The 19,670-nt window shown below is 39.8% G+C and overlaps 1 protein-coding gene across 4 annotated transcripts in view; it reads left to right on the forward strand.

Annotated features, from left to right (window-relative positions):
* Positions 1 to 39: 39 nt before the first annotated feature.
* KIF15 (kinesin family member 15) overlaps positions 40 to 19,670 on the forward strand; it is a 54,585-nt gene continuing 34,954 nt past the window's right edge. The window contains exons 1-16 of one of the 4 annotated variants that reach the window (XM_045004888.1): positions 40 to 163; positions 1,830 to 1,872; positions 5,992 to 6,175; positions 6,865 to 6,941; positions 7,523 to 7,560; positions 8,612 to 8,709; positions 9,089 to 9,098; positions 9,177 to 9,268; positions 10,140 to 10,349; positions 10,472 to 10,597; positions 12,283 to 12,405; positions 13,970 to 14,093; positions 16,266 to 16,357; positions 16,824 to 17,033; positions 18,243 to 18,420; positions 19,287 to 19,428. In XM_045004888.1, the coding sequence (XP_044860823.1) occupies positions 145 to 163; positions 1,830 to 1,872; positions 5,992 to 6,175; positions 6,865 to 6,941; positions 7,523 to 7,560; positions 8,612 to 8,709; positions 9,089 to 9,098; positions 9,177 to 9,268; positions 10,140 to 10,349; positions 10,472 to 10,597; positions 12,283 to 12,405; positions 13,970 to 14,093; positions 16,266 to 16,357; positions 16,824 to 17,033; positions 18,243 to 18,420; positions 19,287 to 19,428 (1,766 nt within the window). In that variant the 5' untranslated portion in view covers positions 40 to 144. Of the gene's footprint in view, positions 164 to 284; positions 437 to 1,829; positions 1,873 to 5,991; positions 6,176 to 6,864; positions 6,942 to 7,522; positions 7,561 to 8,611; positions 8,710 to 9,088; positions 9,269 to 10,139; positions 10,350 to 10,471; positions 10,598 to 12,282; positions 12,406 to 13,969; positions 14,094 to 16,265; positions 16,358 to 16,823; positions 17,034 to 18,242; positions 18,421 to 19,286; positions 19,429 to 19,670 lie in introns of those variants that run through there. The other 3 variants (XM_045004887.1, XM_045004889.1, XM_045004890.1) reach the window with 3 other exon arrangements.

Here is a 19,670-nt window from a genome sequence, read left to right on the forward strand (position 1 = left end):
CCCCCCCCCCCCGCGGGCAGTTAGCGCCAAATTCAAACAGGCCGCCATTTTGAGCCGCCGAGAGTTCCAAGCGCTGGGGGAGGGGAACGCGCTGGGCGCAACGGGGTTTGGAGGCGAGGAAGGGCGCCGGGGGCTGCGCGGACAATGGCTCCGGGGACCAAAGGTGAGGGGAGGGGGGGTCACTGCGCGGTACGACGGCTGGTCTGTGTTTGTTCCGTTTGGGTCATAAACGGCTGCTTAGAAACCGCCTCTGGCAGCTCCCTGTCGCGTGAGGCGGGGACGGGTCTTTCGCGGGGAGTGATAGAGCTGAGCTGGCGCCGGGGCTTGGCCACGTTTCCGAACGCTCCGCGCCCCAGTCTTGCCGCCTCCGGGGTGTTCAGAGCTTCGGTCCCTTCCCCGGTTCTCCCCTAACGGTTTTTACCAGCCGCTCCCCCTGGTGAGCTGTGACAAGCACGAGCAACCCGCCCTGTGCCAGCGGCGCTGCTGGGGGACGTTTCCTTTGCCGATATTTGCCTTTGGGCGGGGGCAGGTGCCCCATCCAATCCCGAGCTCCATTTGTGGCTCTGCTGAGTGAGGCCCCTGCAGTCAGCTGGACGCCTTTTCCCCTCTGCCCGGGGTCTCAATGGCGTGTGTGACACGCTGGTAGCCCGAGGGACTCGTTTCCCAGGCAGAAAGCCAGGAAATAACAACAGGGGGTGGGGAAATGGGGAGGCGCACGGGGGCCCTGGCATGGGGAGGAAGAATGGGGGACACACAGTGCACCTGGCCTGGGGAAGAACGAGGCACAGTGGCACGTGATGGAGGGCTGGCCCCTGGAATAGGGGGAAAGGGAGAGACGGGGGGAGAGGGACTTGCAGGACCTATACAGAGCCCGTGGGGTGGGAGAGATAAAGAGCCCCTGGCATGGTGGAAGGGGTGAATAAGAGGACACACAGCCCCTGACATAGGCAGGAGGTGGGGGGGTTGCAAGAGGTTAGAAATAGAGAGGAATAGCACTGAGCGGGAGAATGGAAGGATTCAAGCAACCCAGGCAGGTTGGCTTTCAAAAGCAATGAAATGTGCCAGCCTCTAGCTAATGCTGAACAGAAGTCTAAACATACTTGAGGGCAGCCTGTTATGACACATCCTAGACAACTGCCCTGCTCAGGAAAGGTGCATCCAGACCACAGTCTGGACGCCTCGATTTTGATGGTCTCTCAACTACAGGCCCACCTCCATGGAGCAATGATTTTTCTGCACAGGTTGGGGCAGATGGGGCAAGTATGACTCGGGGAGGGGGCTGGAGTATCTCGGGAGGTGGGGCAAAGGACAAGGAGACAGAGACTACTCTGAGCATGGAGGGGGCAAACTGTAGCCACTTACAGGAGAGAGACTTTTTAATTTGTTGCAACTAGGTGGAAGGGCAATGGTCAGCGTAAACAGTACAGTCCAGACTGAATGTTTTCCTAAAAACTATGTTCTTGAAATTAGTTGGGGGAAGTTCTGTGCTATGGCCTGTGCTATTCAAGAGGTCAGACTAGCTGATCACAATGGTCCATTCTAGTCTATGCATCTAAGAAATGTCACCCAAGTAGATAACGACTGTAATCCTGCAGCTGATTGCACTGGCTGCATCTTTGCTTCTGTGGTGTTCCACACCGTTGCAGTGGTCTGGCCTTGTGCAAACAGTTGTAGAGTTGAGGTCATACTGATTGTACAGTGCTCTCAAATAGACAATTTTTCCAATTTTAACTCCCTTGATATCACTTGCAATACTTTTTTAATGATAGTTATAAATTGTTTTCCTTGACAGTTTGATGTATGTTTTTTTCTTTAAAAAAACAAAACAGGAGATTCACGTGATGCCACACTGCCTCTGTCAAATACACCAAGGTAAAAGACTATTTGCTCATTTTTGTATTAATTTCTCATATACTAACATTAAAAGGCTGTTTGGGGAAAGTCTGATATGTATATGACATGTATTGTTTCCATTCATCCCATCATTTGATACTGCAATTATCCCTCCCACTTTCATATTTAGTTATTCCAACTACATTTTTTTCCTTTAAGCAAGTTCAGTTCTAACACTGCGATGCTAGTCTATAATCAGTTTTTAGGGGCTTGACTACACTTGCAAGTTAGAGCACATTAAATTAGCCCCGGGCGCCCTAATTCCCGAGGTATCCACACTGGCAAGGCACTTAGAGCGCCTGGACTCTGCAGCTGGAGCGCTCCTCGTAATCTACCTCCACAAGAAGCATAAAGCTTGCTGCGCCCCAGCTGAAATGCCCAACTGTCAGTGTGGACAACGTGTTGCATTACTGTGCTGTGATTAGCCTCCAGAAAGTCCCATAATCCCCTGAAGTCAAGCGGCCATTGTTTTGAACTTGGCTGCAGGCATGTTGGATATCCCCTTTCAAAGCTCCGTTTCTGATGGCTGGCATGCTTATCTGCTTGAGGACAAAGCAAACCATTACTGTGGAATGCTGCTATTGTGAGTGTGTGTGTGAAAGAGAGAGGGGCAGGGGAGGAGAATCTGTTGCTCTCTGAATTTACAAGACAGCATGCTGACATACTCTTTGCCCCCTAAAACACACAAACAGCAAACAGGAAAACAAAAAACAAAATATACAGCAAACAGGAAAACATCAAAAAAGAGCTCTCCAACCTGGAGACTCTCATTAATAACCAAACTTCCATGCAAACGGACTTCACTAAAATAAGACAGGAGATCTACATTACTCACTTCACCTGTCTACAAAGGAAAAAGGACTGTAAGCTGTCTAAACTCCTACCTGCTACGTGGGGCCACAACCGTGGTACCCCTAACCCACCCAGCAATATCGTCAATCTATCCAACCACACACTCAGCCCAGAAGAAAAGTCTGTCCTATCTCGGGGACTCTCTTTCTGCCCTGCCACCCCCACCAACATGATACAGTTCTGCGGCGATCTGGAAGCCTACTTTCGCCGTCTCCGACTCAAAGAATACTTTCAGGACAACACTGAACAGCGCACTGATACACAGTTACCCTCCCACCAACAGCACAAGAAGAAGAACTCCACATGGACTCCTCCTGAGGGTCGAAATGACAGTCTGGACCTATACATTGAATGCTTCCGCCGACGTGCACAGGCAGAAATTGTGGAAAAACAACATCGCTTGCCTCATAACCTAAGTCGTGCAGAACGCAATGCCATCCACAGCCTCAGAAACCATCCTGACATTATAATCAAATAGGCTGATAAAGGAGGTGCTGTAGTCATCATGAACAGGTCTGACTACCAAAAGGAGGCCACCAGACAACTTTCCAATACCAAATTCTACAGGCCACTTCCCTCAGATCCCACTGAGGAATACACTAAGAAACTGCATCATCTACTCAGGACACTCCCTACACTAACACCGGAACAAATCAACATACCCTTAGAGCCTCGACCAGGGTTATTCTATCTACTACCCAAGATCCACAAACCCGGAAATCCTGGATGCCCCATCATCTCGGGCATTGGCACTCTCACTGAAGGACTGTCTGGATATGTGGACTCTCTACTCAGACCCTATGCCACCAGCACTCCCAGCTATCTCCGTGACACCACTGATTTCCTGAGGAAACTACAATGCATTGGTGACCTTCCAGAATACACCATCCTAGCCACCATGGATGTAGAGGCTCTCTACACAAACATCCCACACACAGATGGAATACAAGCTGTCAGGAACAGTATCCCTGATGATGCCACAGCACAACTGGTTGCTGAGCTCTGTGCCTTTATCCTCACACACAACTATTTCAAATTTGACAATATATATCTTCAGATCAGTGGCACCGCTATGGGCACCCGCATGGCCCCACAATATGCCAATATTTTTATAGCCGACCTGGAACAACGCTTCCTCAGCTCCCGTCCACTCACGCCCCTTCTCTACCTACGCTACATTGATGACATCTTCATCATCTGGACCCATGGGAAGGAGACTCTGGAAAAATTCCACCAAGATTTCAACAGCTTCCACCCCACCATCAACCTCAGCCTGGACCAATCTACACGGGAGGTCCACTTTCTAGACACCACAGTGCAAATAAGTGATGGTCACATTAACACCACCCTATACCGAAAACCTACCGACCGCTATGCCTACCTTCATGCCTCCAGCTTCCATCCCGGGCACACCACAAGATCCATTGTCTACAGCCAAGCACTGAGGTACAACCGCATCTGCTCTAACCCCTCAGACAGAGACCAACACCTACAAAATCTCCACCAAGCATTCTCAAAACTACAGTACCCGCACGAGGAAATAAGGAAACAGATCAACAGAGCCAGACGTGTACCCAGAAGCCTCCTACTGCAAGACAAACCCAAGAAAGAAACCAACAGGACTCCACTGGCCATCACATACAGTCCCCAGCTAAAACCCCTCCAACGCATCATCAGGGATCTACAACCCATCCTGGACAATGATCCCACACTTTCACAGGCCTTGGGTGGCAGGCCAGTCCTCGCCCACAGACAACCTGCCAACCTGAAGCATATTCTCACCAGTAACTGCACACCACACCATAGTAACTCTAGCTCAGGAACCAATCCATGCAACAAACCTCGATGCCAACTCTGCCCACATATCTACACCAGCGACACCATCACAGGACCTAACCAGATCAGCCACACCATCACTGGTTCATTCACTTGCACATCCACCAATGTAATATACGCCATCATATGCCAGCAATGCCCCTCTGCTATGTACATCGGCCAAACTGGACAATCTCTAAGGAAAAGGATAAATGGACACAAATCAGATATTAGGAATGGCAATATACAAAAACCTGTAGGAGAACACTTCAACCTCCCTGGCCACACAATAGCAGATCTTAAGGTGGCCATCCTACAGCAAAAAAACTTCAGGACCAGACTTCAAAGAGAAACTGCTGAGCTTCAGTTCATCTGCAAATTTGACTCCATCAGCTCAGGATTAAACAAAGACTGTGAATGGCTTGCCAACTACAGAACCAGTTTCTCCTCCCTTGGTTTTCACACCTCTACTGCTAGAACAGGGCCTCATCCTCCCTGATTGAACTAACCTCGTTATCTCTAGCTTGCTTCTTGCTTGCATATATATACCTGTCCCTGGAAATTTTCACTACTTGCATCCGAAGAAGTGGGTATTCACCCACGAAAGCTCATGCTGCAAAACGTCTGTTAGTCTATAAGGTGCCACAGGATTCTTTGCTGCTTTAACACACTCCCTGCCATACTCCACACCCCCGCATTTGAAAAGCACACTGCAGCCACTTGCACACTGGGATAGCTACCACAATGCACTGCTCTTTGTGGCAGTGCATGAGCTGCTAATGTGGCCACGCCAGTGCGCTTGCAGCTGACAGTAAACACACAGCAGTGTTTTCCCTGCTGTGGTCTCTGAAGGCTGGTTTAACTGCCAGCGCTCAACATCTGCAAGTGTAGCCAAGCCCTAGAAAAGCATTCAGGAGTGATGCAGTTAACATACCCAAGTTTGAGGCTGTCATCTCTGCTGACCCAAGAACAGGAGTCTTCTACCCTAATGTGTATTTTGTATTGCAGTATGTTAAGCTTTCAGGGGATCCCTTTTAATAATATGAAATGATCATATGCAAAACTGTATTTGGACTAATTTTTTGAAGGACATACCAGTTAAATGTATAATAGTGATTAGAAACATAGGAATTGGCTTACTGGATCAGATGGACCCATTTAACCAAGTATCCTGTTTCCTACAGTGACCACCACCAAATGCTTCAGAGGAAGGTGCAGGAAACTTTGCATTAAACAGATATGGGTTAATAAGCCCCCTGCAGTAGGTCTGTTCCTAATCTCTTACAGAGGTTATCTAGTTTAGTACAACTTCAGGGTAAACCTCTGCATGAGTTTCCCCACTCAGTCTGACTTCTCTAATTTCATATATTTTTCTCAAGTAGCTGACAGACATGTTTTCAGACAACCTTATATATAATATTCCTTCATTAGTACGGAAGGGGATGCCATCAAGGTCTATGTGAGAGTACGTCCCCTTTCAGAGGGAGCTGCATTAGCTGATGGGGATCAAGGCTTGTGCTTATCAGTTCTTTCATCAAACACTCTTCGTCTACATTCAAAGCCTGAGCCCAAGATCTTCACCTTTGATCATGTTGCAAATATGGACACAACCCAGGTAATGGCTTTAAAATGACAAGCTCGCTAAAATACGAAAAAACTATACAATATCTTTATCAATATCTCTTTCTCTGTTTTTTACAGTAACCAGGCTGGCAATGCTCAGTTATAGTTACGCTATCACAGCAAATTCATTTTCCTCTCCACTGCTTTAAGAATTTCTCTTTTTAAAGTTTTCTTAAGAATTGCTCTTTGCATTTGTACAATGAAATTGGTGGGAAATTGTGCTTAATGATAGATGGGATATTATGGTCCTATAATATATGATGCTGCTAGAGAAACATTCTGTATAAGCAAATTACCACTGAAGCCCGCTGCTGTAGGCCTAACAGAATAATACATGACAATAGATGGGAGTAGTAGTTAGGCAATTTATTCAATTCCATAACACTGAGCAATTGATTTAGTACCATAACAAAGTTCACTTACCTGTTTTGCAGTCAGCATTAGTAAAGGGTTGTGTGGCATATTGTTGGTGCATTTGCTTGGGGTGGGGGGAGGGGTAGTCATTTGATGCATCTAGTCTGGCTATGCATCATTTAATATATAAACACAAAGTTCTGTATGTAACATTGTTTTATGATAAATTTCTTATAGTGTGGAAAATACTGGGAAAGAAAGTCTTGTAGAAAGTCTTTCATGTTTATGAAACCTTAATGCCAGCTTCCTTGTCCTTTTTCTCATCAGGAGGCAGTGTTTTCAAGTGTAGCCAAAAACATTGTTGAATCTTGTATGAATGGTTACAATGGAACCATCTTTGCATAGTAAGACATTTTACATTTATTTCATATTAAACATGAGTTGTAAAAAATTACTTGCATGAATGAATACCAACTTAAGTATCGGGGTATAACTATATACTCTGGTGTATTTGTTTAAAAAAAAAAAAAAAAGCTGCCTTCTCACTTGATACAGCATCCCAAAGTGTGACATGGTGAAACTTTTTGCAATTTACTTGTAGAAGAGTACTTAATTTCTTAATCAGTATTTCTGAGGCTATCTATCTGGTGCAGAGTGGTTGTAGTTGTGTTGGTCTCAGGGTATTAGGGCCATTAAGGTAATATCTTTTATTGGACCAACTTCTGTTGGTGACAGAGAGAAGCTTTCAAGCTTACACAAAGCTTCTTCTCTAATACCCTGGGACCAACATGGCTGCAACAACACAACTTACAACAGTGGTAGACTTCAAGTTTACAGTGTGTTTTTACATCTTCAGCTTATGAGAAATGATTTGTCCATGTCAAACTGCCAATTTGCATGAAAGATGCAGCTCAATGAAGGATGTCACTGCTAGAATAAATTTTGCTTATTTGGGATTTTTGTTTGTTCTCTTCTTCTTCTTTAGTGGCCAAACTGGGTCAGGGAAGACTTTTACTATGATGGGTAAGTGTATAAAAGACTCATTTATATAAAGATTTTTTTCTCAATACTAGTTTTGAGATATGGTTTAGTTTTAAAACTTTTTTTATGCTCTGTAAATTATGTGATTTGGTTTTACCTTCGTCTGCAGATAATTTTTTAATCTTACTGCTTTTGGGATTGCATAGCACTCCTAGTGCAGTTTCTGTTTTTCTCACAACATTCCCAGAGAATGGGGATGGGTACCATCTTGCCCTCTTTTCTTTGAGGTGAAAAAGTCCATTCCCTATTTTCCAGCTGAAGTAAATAGCCCAATGAAATCAAATGTTTGTAGTCAAATAGTTTTTAGAAAATTTTAAAAACATCTTTTTAGTTTCCCCTTTTTGGTTCCCAACCCCTCAATTTCTGGAAAAATACTGTGGTAGGTACCTCTTTTCTATGTTAAATATAGATAGAGATATATGGACATTTTCAAAAAGGCCGTCTTCCCAGTCAGGAATTAAAGGTCCATCTGTATATAAAAGGAGTTTACATTATTCTTGTGCTGTTCATAGCACTGGTAATTTTAAATACAACAGTTAGTCAGTCTCCCTTTTTACTTTTAAAGAGGGACAGTTGCCAAAACTCTAAACTGAAGGGAGTGCATGGCTCAGAGACTTGCTAAGAATTGGATGAACAAGGCAATTTAATTACTCTCAATACTTGAAATGGTCCCTGCAGACCACAGTTGAGGCAGGCACATTGGTGGGAAGTTTGCACTGCTACTTCTTGGTCTGTGTGTGCACCTATTCTGTGAATAAATAGACTTTAGTATCCAGAGCTGTAAATCTCTCAGCCTTTCAAAGGCACTAATTTAATTTAGATCTTTTTAAATGTCAGTTGGCAAAGCAAAATCAACTGATTATTGAGAAATAGCTTGATTTCTTCTTTCTTTGTTTTGCAGTGAATGATTGGTTAAAAGACTGGTAGTTGCAGTTTTGTATAATGGTATATGAGAGTGCCAACCAACTGCTGTTGTTGTATAGCACTTCTTAATTAAACCTACTAAATGTTGTTTTTAATTAAATCTCTTTAGGGCCATCTGATTCTGATAATTTCACACATAACCTGAGAGGAGTTATTCCTCGGAGCTTTGAATATCTCTTTTTTCTAATCGAACGTGAAAAAGAAAAGGTAAAACTTTTATATTACAGAGGTCACAGGATTGTCTTACTTATGAAGTAGCTGAATAAATTAAATTTTGATTAGTGCTCAAGTTTCTTGTTATAGCTGTCTTGCATCTACTTTACCAGTTTACATTTATTATAGTATCCTTTGTATATTGATAGCTTCAAGTGCCAATAGAAAGATTTAAATTTCTATACTGAAGATTTTATCTTCTAGGTAAAAAAAATTGTCCTTTGGGCACCATAAATGGTGTTAAGATACAATATAAATCAATAATAACTTTATACCTTTATGAAGGAAATGAAACACACCACTGCCATACTGTGTTAGAGACCAGGTCTCATAAAAGCTATACGTCTATAGTAGAAGTTTTCATGTTTTACAGGCTGGTACTGGTAAGAGTTTTCTCTGTAAGTGCTCGTTTATTGAAATCTACAATGAACAGATATTTGACTTGCTGGATTCTGCTTCAGCTGGACTCTTTCTCAGGGAACATATCAAGAAGGGAGTCTTTGTCGTCGGTGCTGTGGAGCAGGTGTTAACCTCCGCTGCTGAAGCATATCAGGTAGTCTGTTTCATGCTGTTAGAGCAATGTCCAGATATCAATCAGTAACATTGTACAGCATTAGCTCTAGCAAAACTTAAAGTGCCTAAAAATAAAATGCTGGTATCTTTTGAAAAATATTTTGTAGAAATAGAACATCTATAAACAGAAAAATATTTTGTTTATTCTAACTTTTCTCCAAAGCATGCATGTTCCACATCAGTCCTAGGTGAATGTTAGAGATTATGAAAGTTGTAGGATTTGGGGAGTATAAAAATGCATTGATGTTAATCATCTGCTGATGTTTGCAGTGGACCTCAGTGGTATAGTAGCAGGTTTCTTTGTCCCACTACACTGTTGTTCCAGATATCCTTCACACTGTACTTCCAGGCGTTGAGTAAGTCTTACTCTTCTAATGATCAGAGCACATGGCTTGTCTATGGTTTTAGAAGCTTTTATTTGTACAGTGTTAACATATTTCTATAAAAACATAAAAAGGGGAAATAGAAAACAGAAGGACATTTTATATAGAAAAGACTTGGAAAGTCATATCAGTGAGTTGGCAGTCAAAATGTAGCATAGCAATTTTTTACACTTTCTTTAGTCTAAACATGGAATTGGGTTGACAAGAGTGAAGGAAAGTGAATAATTATTTCTAAACCTATAAGCTAATGTTCAAATCATAAACACTGTGATACTCATTAGGATTTCCAACTGTATTAAATTTTTATATGAAGATATTCTGGTGCTAAAAGTCAGTGGTTGAAATGGTTTATTGAAAGGCCTCATACTGGAATATGTTTACTCTCTGTCTCACCCATTGTATCTGAGTGTTGGGATCACTCTGAAATACACTAGATGGTGCTATTTGGTGTCTCTTCTTGCTGCTTAGGTGTTAACTATGGGCTGGAGAAATCGCCGTGTAGCATCTACCTCAATGAATAGAGAATCCTCAAGATCGCATGCGGTCTTCACTATTACAGTGGATTCAATGGAGAAGAACGGTGAGGTTGTTAACATCCGATCCTCCCAGCTGAACTTGGTGGATTTGGCAGGGTCTGAGAGACAAAAAGATACCCATACTGAAGGAGTCAGGTTAAAGGTTGGTGCTACATATCTGTGGTTACTTTCTTTTTCTCCTCAGTTAAAGATTTTTAAAAAAAAACACCTTGTTTTAATCAGGACAGTTGTCTTCTCACTTTCACTCTCTCTTGTATGTTTTAGGAGGCAGGTAACATAAACCGGTCATTAAGCTGCCTGGGCCAAGTGATCACAGCGCTTGTTGATGTGGGTAATGGAAAACAAAGGCACATTTGCTACAGGGACTCAAAGCTCACTTTTCTGCTACGGGTAACATATAATGTTCAGTTTTCATTTAATAGTTTTAAAAGAAAAATACATTGATTTTTATACTGAGAAGAGAGAAACTGAGCTCAGTTCTGTAAAATTGGGCTGCTTGCTTTCACTGTTGCTAACACTTCCTGGAAAATCAATTTCTACATGCCATAGGATTTTGAATGATCATTTTGCCTGTAGTAAGGTCTTAGGATGAATTGTAAGGATCTGAAAAACACAGACTTCTCAGTTTCTTCCTCTGCTCAAAGTTTTTTTTTGAAGAAGGAAAAAGAGAAACTTTGAAAAAGATATTGATAATATCCAGACAACAGAGAGAGATGTTCTGTTGCTGTTGCAATGAAAGTCTTCAGTTACCTGTGCTTTTATTTTATATTGTGTGTGTATGCTAATCTATTTTAATGAGAGTGGAGGATAAGCTCTATTCCCCTGCAGTATGGAAAAGCTATTTACACAGAAGTGTAATAGTCACTGTCATGAAATGCTTCTAACCTTAAAGGTTTTATCCTCAAACTAGCCACACCAAATGTTAGCAGGATGTAGCTGGTATTAGTGACAGATAAACTTCCTGAAGATTAGAAGAGGAGTATTCTCATTGTATGAAGGGCTCTTTTAAAGCGAAACTGCAAAGCAATTATGAGGATTGAGTGAATTCCAGTGTTCTCTGTTGAATACCATCACTAACCAGAATTCATTCTGTGACATCAAATACTAAGTCTGATTGCAATCCATGGTAGTATTAGTGATGTCACAGACATTTGTTCCCTATTCCACTATGACAGCATTCTACCCATTCCTTCTCCAAACACTTTTTCCATGCAATCTGTTGGTCTTAATCCTCTATTTTAAGAATTTCTATCTCTCTCATTCATATAAGTATAAAAAGTTGAAATTCTGTCTGTGTCCATTGTTTTCTGGTGCCCCACTCTTTTATAAAGAGATCCACAACAACAGATCCTTACCCCCAAACAGAACACCACTCAAGTTTGAGAGTCTTCTTGCAGGACTGGGGTCTTAGATTGCAAGTGCCTTAGGTGATACCTTAGCTATTCTATTCTGTACAGATATAAGTGCACTCCCGGCACTTAACAAATAATACTACCATATCTAAAGATCTATATCTAACAGTGAGAAGTTAGTTGTCTCTTTGATCAATCAGTCAGTTTCCAGCCTGTCTGCTAAGACTGTCTGTGAGTGATATATATTTTTTTTTTGTGTGATGATGATGCTTATCCAGTAGAAAATATAGCCAGGTAATCAACATATTTCACATAGGTAGTCAAATGGCTGGCCTTCAAGGTGGTAATAACTTTCAATTGCTATTGACCAGAATTCTAAAGTGAAATATTTGATATCTCATTACAAATTTCCAGAGTCTCCTTTTGCCAATGATAGCACACTGCCCAGTTCTAAATTTCTGAAATGATCCTCGTTTAATTACAAATCCCTTCACAATATAACAAGATTAAGGTTCTTGAAACTAAACTCTTATTTATATTTAAGGTTGTGTCCTCCTTTCATAGCCATCTTTGAAATAAAGCTTCACAAACAAATGTAGAGATTTTTCAAGTAAACCCATTCTAGTCTAAAATTACATACCAGACAACTTGTGAAAGAAGTATTAATTTCTAGCTCTAACCAAAAACCTTCAATTTAAGCCTATTTTCATATTTTTCAAACAGGATTCTCTTGGAGGTAATGCAAAAACATGCATAATTGCAAATGTTCATCCTGGATCTAGATGTTTTGGTGAAACTCTGTCCACTCTTAATTTTGCTCAACGAGCAAAGTTGATTAAAAACAAGGTAAAAAATTATTTAATCTCTTTACTATCACGACTTAAACAAATACAATATTTTGTCATTTATATTATATGTGAACCAATTCATTTTAAGAAACATTTTACTATGGTTAACTCAAATGAAAATCATATTGAAAAAACAAACTTGCTTGCTTGGGTTTAGAACAGGGGTGGGCAAACTACGGTCTGGATCTGGCCCCTCAAGGCTTTGAATCCGGCCTGCGGGATTGCCCCCTGTGGCGCTACGTGTTGCATGTCCCTCCAGGCACCGCCCCCCGCAGCTCCCATTGGCTGGGAATGGGGAGCCGTGGCCAATGGGAGCTTCAGGAGAGGTACCTGGAGGCGTGGCAAGGGCAGCACTTGCAGAGCCCTCTGTCCCCTCTCCCCCAGGGGCTGCAGCACTTCCTGGAGCGGCGCGGGGACAGGGCAGGCAGGCAGGGATCCTGCCCTGGCCTCGGTGCACGCGCTGCCACCATAGAGCCGCTTTAGGTAAGCGGTGCCGGGCCAGAGCTCGAACCCCTCCTGCACCCTGCCCCCCAACTCCCTGCTCTAAGCCCCCTGCCTGCACCTCGCACCCCTCCTGCTCCCTAACTCCCTGCCCTGAGCTCCTTGCTGCATCCTGCACCCCACCCCCTTCCCTGAGCCCCATGCTGCACTCCTGTGCACCTCAACCCCCTTCCCTGAGCCCCCTCATACATCCTGCACTCCTCCTCTGCGCCAGTCCGTTGCCCTGAGCCCCTACCTGCACATCGCACCCCCTCCCACACCCGAACTCCCTCCCGTACCCCAACCGCCTGCCCTGGCCCTGCATACAATTTCCCCACCCAGATGTGGCCCTCAGTCCAAAAAGTTTGCTCGCCCCTGGTTTAGAATAACTAAAACTATTTATTTTTAAAAAATCGAATGTACCTTTCACTATTTCTGCAGTTTATCCTTTATACTTTATTCAGCATGGACAATGGAAACATGCTATTTGCATTTATTTGTTTTTCATTGGCTATTTGTTCTTTGAATCTGCAGCATTCCATGGAAATGTGTAAATTCAAATAAAGCTTTAATTAAATTCTTTCAAGATTATTTTAAAGCTTTGTAATACTCTGTTTTTCCTGTCGAAATTTTGGATCTAAACAACATGCTATTACCTGTTTAAATGTGTGGTAATTTTTAAGTTCTTCCTGCATCTTGAGTGAGCTTGAAGGTATATTGGCTTCTGATTTTGCAGCTATGTAGTCTGTTATGTGCTGTTTGCCTTTGTGCAGCCTAAAATTTTCAGGATTAAATTCTAGTTCAGCAAACTGTAGACTAAATTTTCAAGTGTCAATGATTTTCAGATATTAAGAAACTATTGAAGTTCAAGATATTTGAAAAAGAAATTGAGCTCTGTCCTGTTCCCAAAGATTCTTCTCCTTTAAAATGGTTAGCTGTACAGGCAGTTATCTACTGCTTTCCAATATTTGATTCTAATTACCTTGAGAATAGATTGTTTCTGATGTTACTTCATATAAAAAATGTAATCTTAAATATTTTATTCATTGCTTTTAATATTTTCTTTCAAAATTCCTAAAAAGGCTGTGATAAACGAAGACACCCAAGGGAATGTGAGCCAGCTCCAAGCTGAAGTGAAAAAATTGAAAGAGCAGCTTGCTCAACTTATTTTAGGGCAGTCTACTCAGGATATTTCTATGTCAAGAGGTAGGAGAAATAAAAGAATAGAAAGCTCCTGCATTCTAGAGCAAAAAGGAGATTTTAAACTGTTCTGTTATTGACTTGCTGAACAAATAGCATCACGTAGTTTGTATGCCTTAAGGGCTGCATTTTGCTTAGGCGCAACATACTATTTTACACAACTACAATAGCAAATGTGTCTAATTTTGAAGGAACCTGTTAATCTAATGATCATTTTGTTTTCGTTTTACTCTTACCATATTGTGTGCATTAGACAAAACTTCTAATATAGTTTGACTTTTGCTGTTGAAGCTGGAAGAAAATTCTAGGCATTTAGTTCATAAAAGTGCTGGAAATTAAGCCCTTGAGATAAACCAAAACATTTGTTTATGATGGTAATGTGGAGGGATTCTGTTTTTTCTCATTAGACAAGTTGTTGCACAAGCCTGTTGATTCTGGCTTCCTTTTACTCCAGTTTTGTTCATTTCTGAATGTAATTCTAGGAAACAATATTTTGTGGGAATGAAAATAAAAAGCTAGTCTTATATACAGTTCTATAGAGAATAAAGTTAATGGGATTTTTATTACTCTTCAAACTTTACTTGTAGCTTTTCACTGAAGTGTTGTATCTGCTGCACAGAGTCTGATACAGCTTCCCACTGAGCATAGTTCCCTCACTGAAATATGCTACCCCAAAGTATTTTATTACTATGGTAGCAATCTTGGCCTTGTAATTCTCTTATTGTGTTCCTGTACCAAGTGTGGCCTGATCTTCTAAAGACACAAGGGATTTCAATCCAGCTCCAAGAGTTACTGCATTTAAAAGACTTGGCTAATATAAAACATCCTTGCTCAGTTTTTTGCATGGAAAAAAAAATCACACATCTGCTGTTACGTACAGGATTAGAGTTTAAATCATAAAAATGTGATAATGGTTAACGTGTGATATTAAATCAGTCACTCATGCTATCATGTCTAGATATAGGCAGAAATCTCAATAGTTTCATATCACATCTGTTGCAATAGCTTGGAAGCTGGAAAAACTAAAGGATGATGTTTTAAATCTGTTACAAATTATCGTATACATTTTAAGAAAAGAAACATCTTGTCTGAAAACACACAATAGACATAGTCTGAGCAATTAAGAATCTTGGCACGCATTTTGAGCTGTAGAAATAAAGATATGGCATATCATTATCAGTTGATTGTAAAATGCAATGGCATTTGAGAATATGTATATTAACTAGAAATTTTTTTGATGACTTGATTTTGGGGGGTGGGAGGGTCTGAAACTGTTCGTCAAATTTGACAAATAGCTTCAGTTGAAAAAAGCCATTCGTTTCAAGTTTTTCATGTTGAAATGTTTTTTTAGTTTGAAATCTTATTTTAATTTTAAATTTGTCCAATTTAAAAATACAACACACACAAGGATGAAAACACCTGAAATGTCCAAAATGAAATGAAAAATGCAAAAAAGATTGTTTCAAATTGATCAAAATATTTTGCCTTAACTTGAAACTAACTGAAAAACTAAAAAAAAATTCATTTTTAATTAACTTGAAACATTCTGGTTGATTTGAAACAAAATCTTTTTGAGTTTTTTTTATTTGAAGAAAAGATTGTTTAAAAAATTGTTTGAGTCAAACCAGAATATTTTCACCTTATTTGGTTGTGCCCCCCAACCTGAAAAATCAATTATTCACTCAGCTCTAATCATAATGGAATAATTATTTTGCCCTTTAGATATTATGGTGATTAGTATCCCATAAATATCTATGATAGTCCACTTTATTATGCACAGAATGTAATATTAATGCCAAATTCATGTTATAAAATGCTAAAAAAGCATCTGAAGCTAATTCCATATTTTGCAACTTCCTTAGTTGAACACATGAATATATATATATATATATATTTTTGTAAAAAGCTAAATTCAAAACCCCTTTACTCATTAGGTACAACTTTGCATGTCAATTTTGAGTGAGTAAAGTTTTGTATCTCATAAATTGACAGACCCTAATAGTATCATTAGAGGGCGTTCTATAACTGTAATGTAAATATGCCCATACATATGTTCAATACGTTATTTTGGGAAAAATGAAGTGTTGGAAATGCTATAAATATAGTTGTTAAACATGAAAACTTAAATAATTTGAATCTGAAACACCGTATTTATTAATTCTTTAACTTTCTATTTAGCTGCTCTTGGACAAGGTCAGGAAAATACAAATTACATTAACTACTTTCTTGAGGCAATGCTGTTCTTGGAGAAATCTGAAAGTGAAAAGAAGGTAAGAATTCACTGCCTTTTCTCTAGCATATCCTGCTTATTTTTTGCTTAAAGCTAAGGATGAGTAAATCTACTGAAGTTCCACTACAGTTGAGATTGTCCTGCTTTGTTAAATAAAAAATTCTGTTTACAAAGACAGCAAAGTGTAGTTACTGGGAGGAGAGATTATAAACTAGTAGAATTTTGAATTTTTAAGGTAATGTCCAAGTTTAATAAAGAAAAAACATAGGAAACTTTTGATTAATAATCAGATTATGCCCCATAATGAGTTGATTTAAAAAAAAAGTCACAAGTTCAATTTCACTTACAAAAATATGAATGGGATAATACAATATTTTAATTTTGTACATAAAATATTGTCATAGGTAGTATGGTATAACTTGTTCAAGTTTGATAAATACATCTATTTGGAGATTGCCATTGTCCTTTTTACCCCCAACTACTAAATCAGTATTTATTGTTTTAAGACTTTGTTAGAAAAAGTTGCTCAACTAGAAGATCTTTGTGGCAAAAAGGAGAAATTCATTCAGTCCAATAAAATGATAGTTAAATTCCGGGAGGACCATATAGTTCGCTTGGAGAGATTACACAAAGAGGCTCATGGCAGTTTAGTGCCCAAAGAGCAGGATGATCTCATCGATGAACTGAGGGAGGAATTGCGGACACTGAGAGAACAGGTAAATATTTTTACTTATTGTTCCATTCCAAAACAATCTGATGAAGCTAATGAACAACAGAAAAAGAAAGAGCTTTTTTACTGTTTAAAGATAACAAAACAACTGACCTTGATCACTGTTGGTTCAAAGGTATCATAAGCAAAATCTACCCAGTTCTCTAAACTATGAAATTACTATACTTAATGCTATTTGGTTTAAATCACTGATAGACTTCCTGATGTTAAGGAAAGCACTTACCGCTACAGTTAGGAAACTCAGCCCTGTGTTAAAGATCGAACAGAAAGACAGACTACTTTACTAATTCTGTAGTTGAGCCTACATATTCTAGGCTAAATTGTGATCCTAATGTTTCTAGAGGAAGAAGCTCATATGTAATGATCAGGATTAAAATTGTGTCCCTCCTACAATACTACAGAATGTTTAAAAATGGAATTTACTGATTACCATATATACTTGTTCATAAGCCGAATATTTTGGGTAAAAAAAGTGACACATCAAAGAGCGGGAGTCGGCTTATAAATGGGTCTACACCAAAACTGGATGATTTTAAACTCTGTGGAATCATTGAATTGAATATCTAATACATTGTCATTTTGTTTACCTGGAGCATCTGTAGGCATAGAGCCCCTCAGCTTCCTGTGGCTGCGGTTCGCTGTTCTCAGCCAATGGGAGCTGCGGAAAGTGGTGCACCCATTGGCTGGGAACAGCAAACCGCGGCCACTGGGAACTGAGGTGCTCTGTGCCTGTGAACGCTTCAGGTAAACAAAACATCCCGACCTGCCAGCAGCTTACCCTGACGGTCTGGGAGCCAAAGTTTTCCAACCCCTGAAAAATAGAGTTGGCTTATGAAAGACTCGTACAGTTTTTGCTATTTTTACTTATCCATCTTGGGGGGTCGACTTATAAACGAATGGGCTAATGAACGAGTATATACAGGAATTCTTTGATCATTACTTACTCATCTATACGCATTTTGAGAGTAAATTCCAGTGAAGTAATAAAACCAGTTTGCCAGCTCTTTAAGAAATCTGAAAAGTTCTCTGTGGTTTAGGAAAGCCCCCTTTTTCTTTTCCCTTACAATTTAATACTTGTGAAAGATGACAGATTGGCAGCCCTATATACTGACTCCTCCGTGAAATAGCCTTTTTTGTAAACTACTTTTATTTTTTGCAACACTTCAACAAATATCTGCATGTCACATATGCATAGATGGAACAACACCCACGAATTGCTAAGTATGCCATGGAGAATCACAGCCTCAGAGAGGAGAACAAACGACTTCGTTCCTTACAGTCAGTGAAAAAGGCTCAAGAACTTGATGCTCAGACCATTGCAGAACTAGAAAAAGCTTTCTTGGAAGCTTCAGCCATAGAGAAAAATAATGGAGGTAAAAATACACTATGATATATTCCTTTCATAAACTAATACTCATTTTAAAATGTAATAATTGGTGTATTTTTGAGAAACCCTAAGTATTTTCTTTAGCATTTAAAATATTTTAAGTGGCAGTGCTTCTGGTGATCATATGAATTTGATGGTTTAACATTCTTCTTGATTAAATTAATATTTTAACATATTTTAAAATGAGAAACTAAAAATGTTGCATAAGCAATCTGTTTGTCTAAACATAATACAAAATGCACACATCTCAATGTGAAACACTTATGCAAAACTTACATTTTAATTTTTAAACTTTTCATCAATTGAATCTACCACATGGTAATGTTAAAAACATTCTTTAAAAATATCATTCAGTGCATGTGATAATACTGTGTAGTAGTTTGCAATACATATTCATTTTCTATTTCATCCTTTTTTGTGATGCAAAAAAATTTGAGAATGGCTAAACAACTGGTGTACTGCAACCACTGTCTATCATACAGACCAATGTTGTCTAACTGTTTACCTGTTCTTCCCCATCAATCTGAGTATATCCATCTGTCTCCTCTCTTTTCTTTTTTTTTTTTTCATCTTTAGGTTGTAAGCTCTTTGGAGCAGGAACTGTCCTTCTCTTCTCTTTGTTTGCACAGCACCTAACACAGTGAGATTGTGCTTCCTGCCTAGGTGTTACAGTAATACAAATTAAAAAAAATAATTACATAATGCTTATGTTCATGTGGACTATTCTTAGTGTCCATCTGGCTTAGTCTGAGTTGCTGGAATGTTCAAAAAATTCTTATTTTGTTGATAGAGCTTATTATGATTTTGAGTTGTTCAGGATGATATCGGAGAATATCTTTGTTTGTTTCTTAGGTCATCAGTTGTATTCCAGCACTACCTCAACAGAAAGCAATTCATTGGTGTCTTTTGAAAGGTTGAAAGCACGCCTGCTGCATACTCAGAGTGAACTGGCAAGTTCAAAACAAGAATATGAAGAATTTAAAGAGCTAACCAAGTGAGAGGAAACAATGTAGAAATGTTTTAAACTAATATTCTTCTGCAAAATATATTTTTGCTAGAATATACATGTATTGATATTCTTTTACAGTCCAATTCTGGACCTAGAATACAGCCCAAGTAAATTTGTCTTCTAGAGAGAGCCAGAATGAGGGGAGAAAGGGAAAACAATCCTCCTCATATCATCACAGTCCATTGAGCAACAGTTTACAGACATAACATTAGTCTTGTATAGTTGGA

The sequence above is a fragment of the Mauremys mutica genome, chromosome 2 (genome assembly GCF_020497125.1).
Source record: "Mauremys mutica isolate MM-2020 ecotype Southern chromosome 2, ASM2049712v1, whole genome shotgun sequence".
Classification (NCBI taxonomy): Eukaryota; Metazoa; Chordata; order Testudines; family Geoemydidae; genus Mauremys; species Mauremys mutica.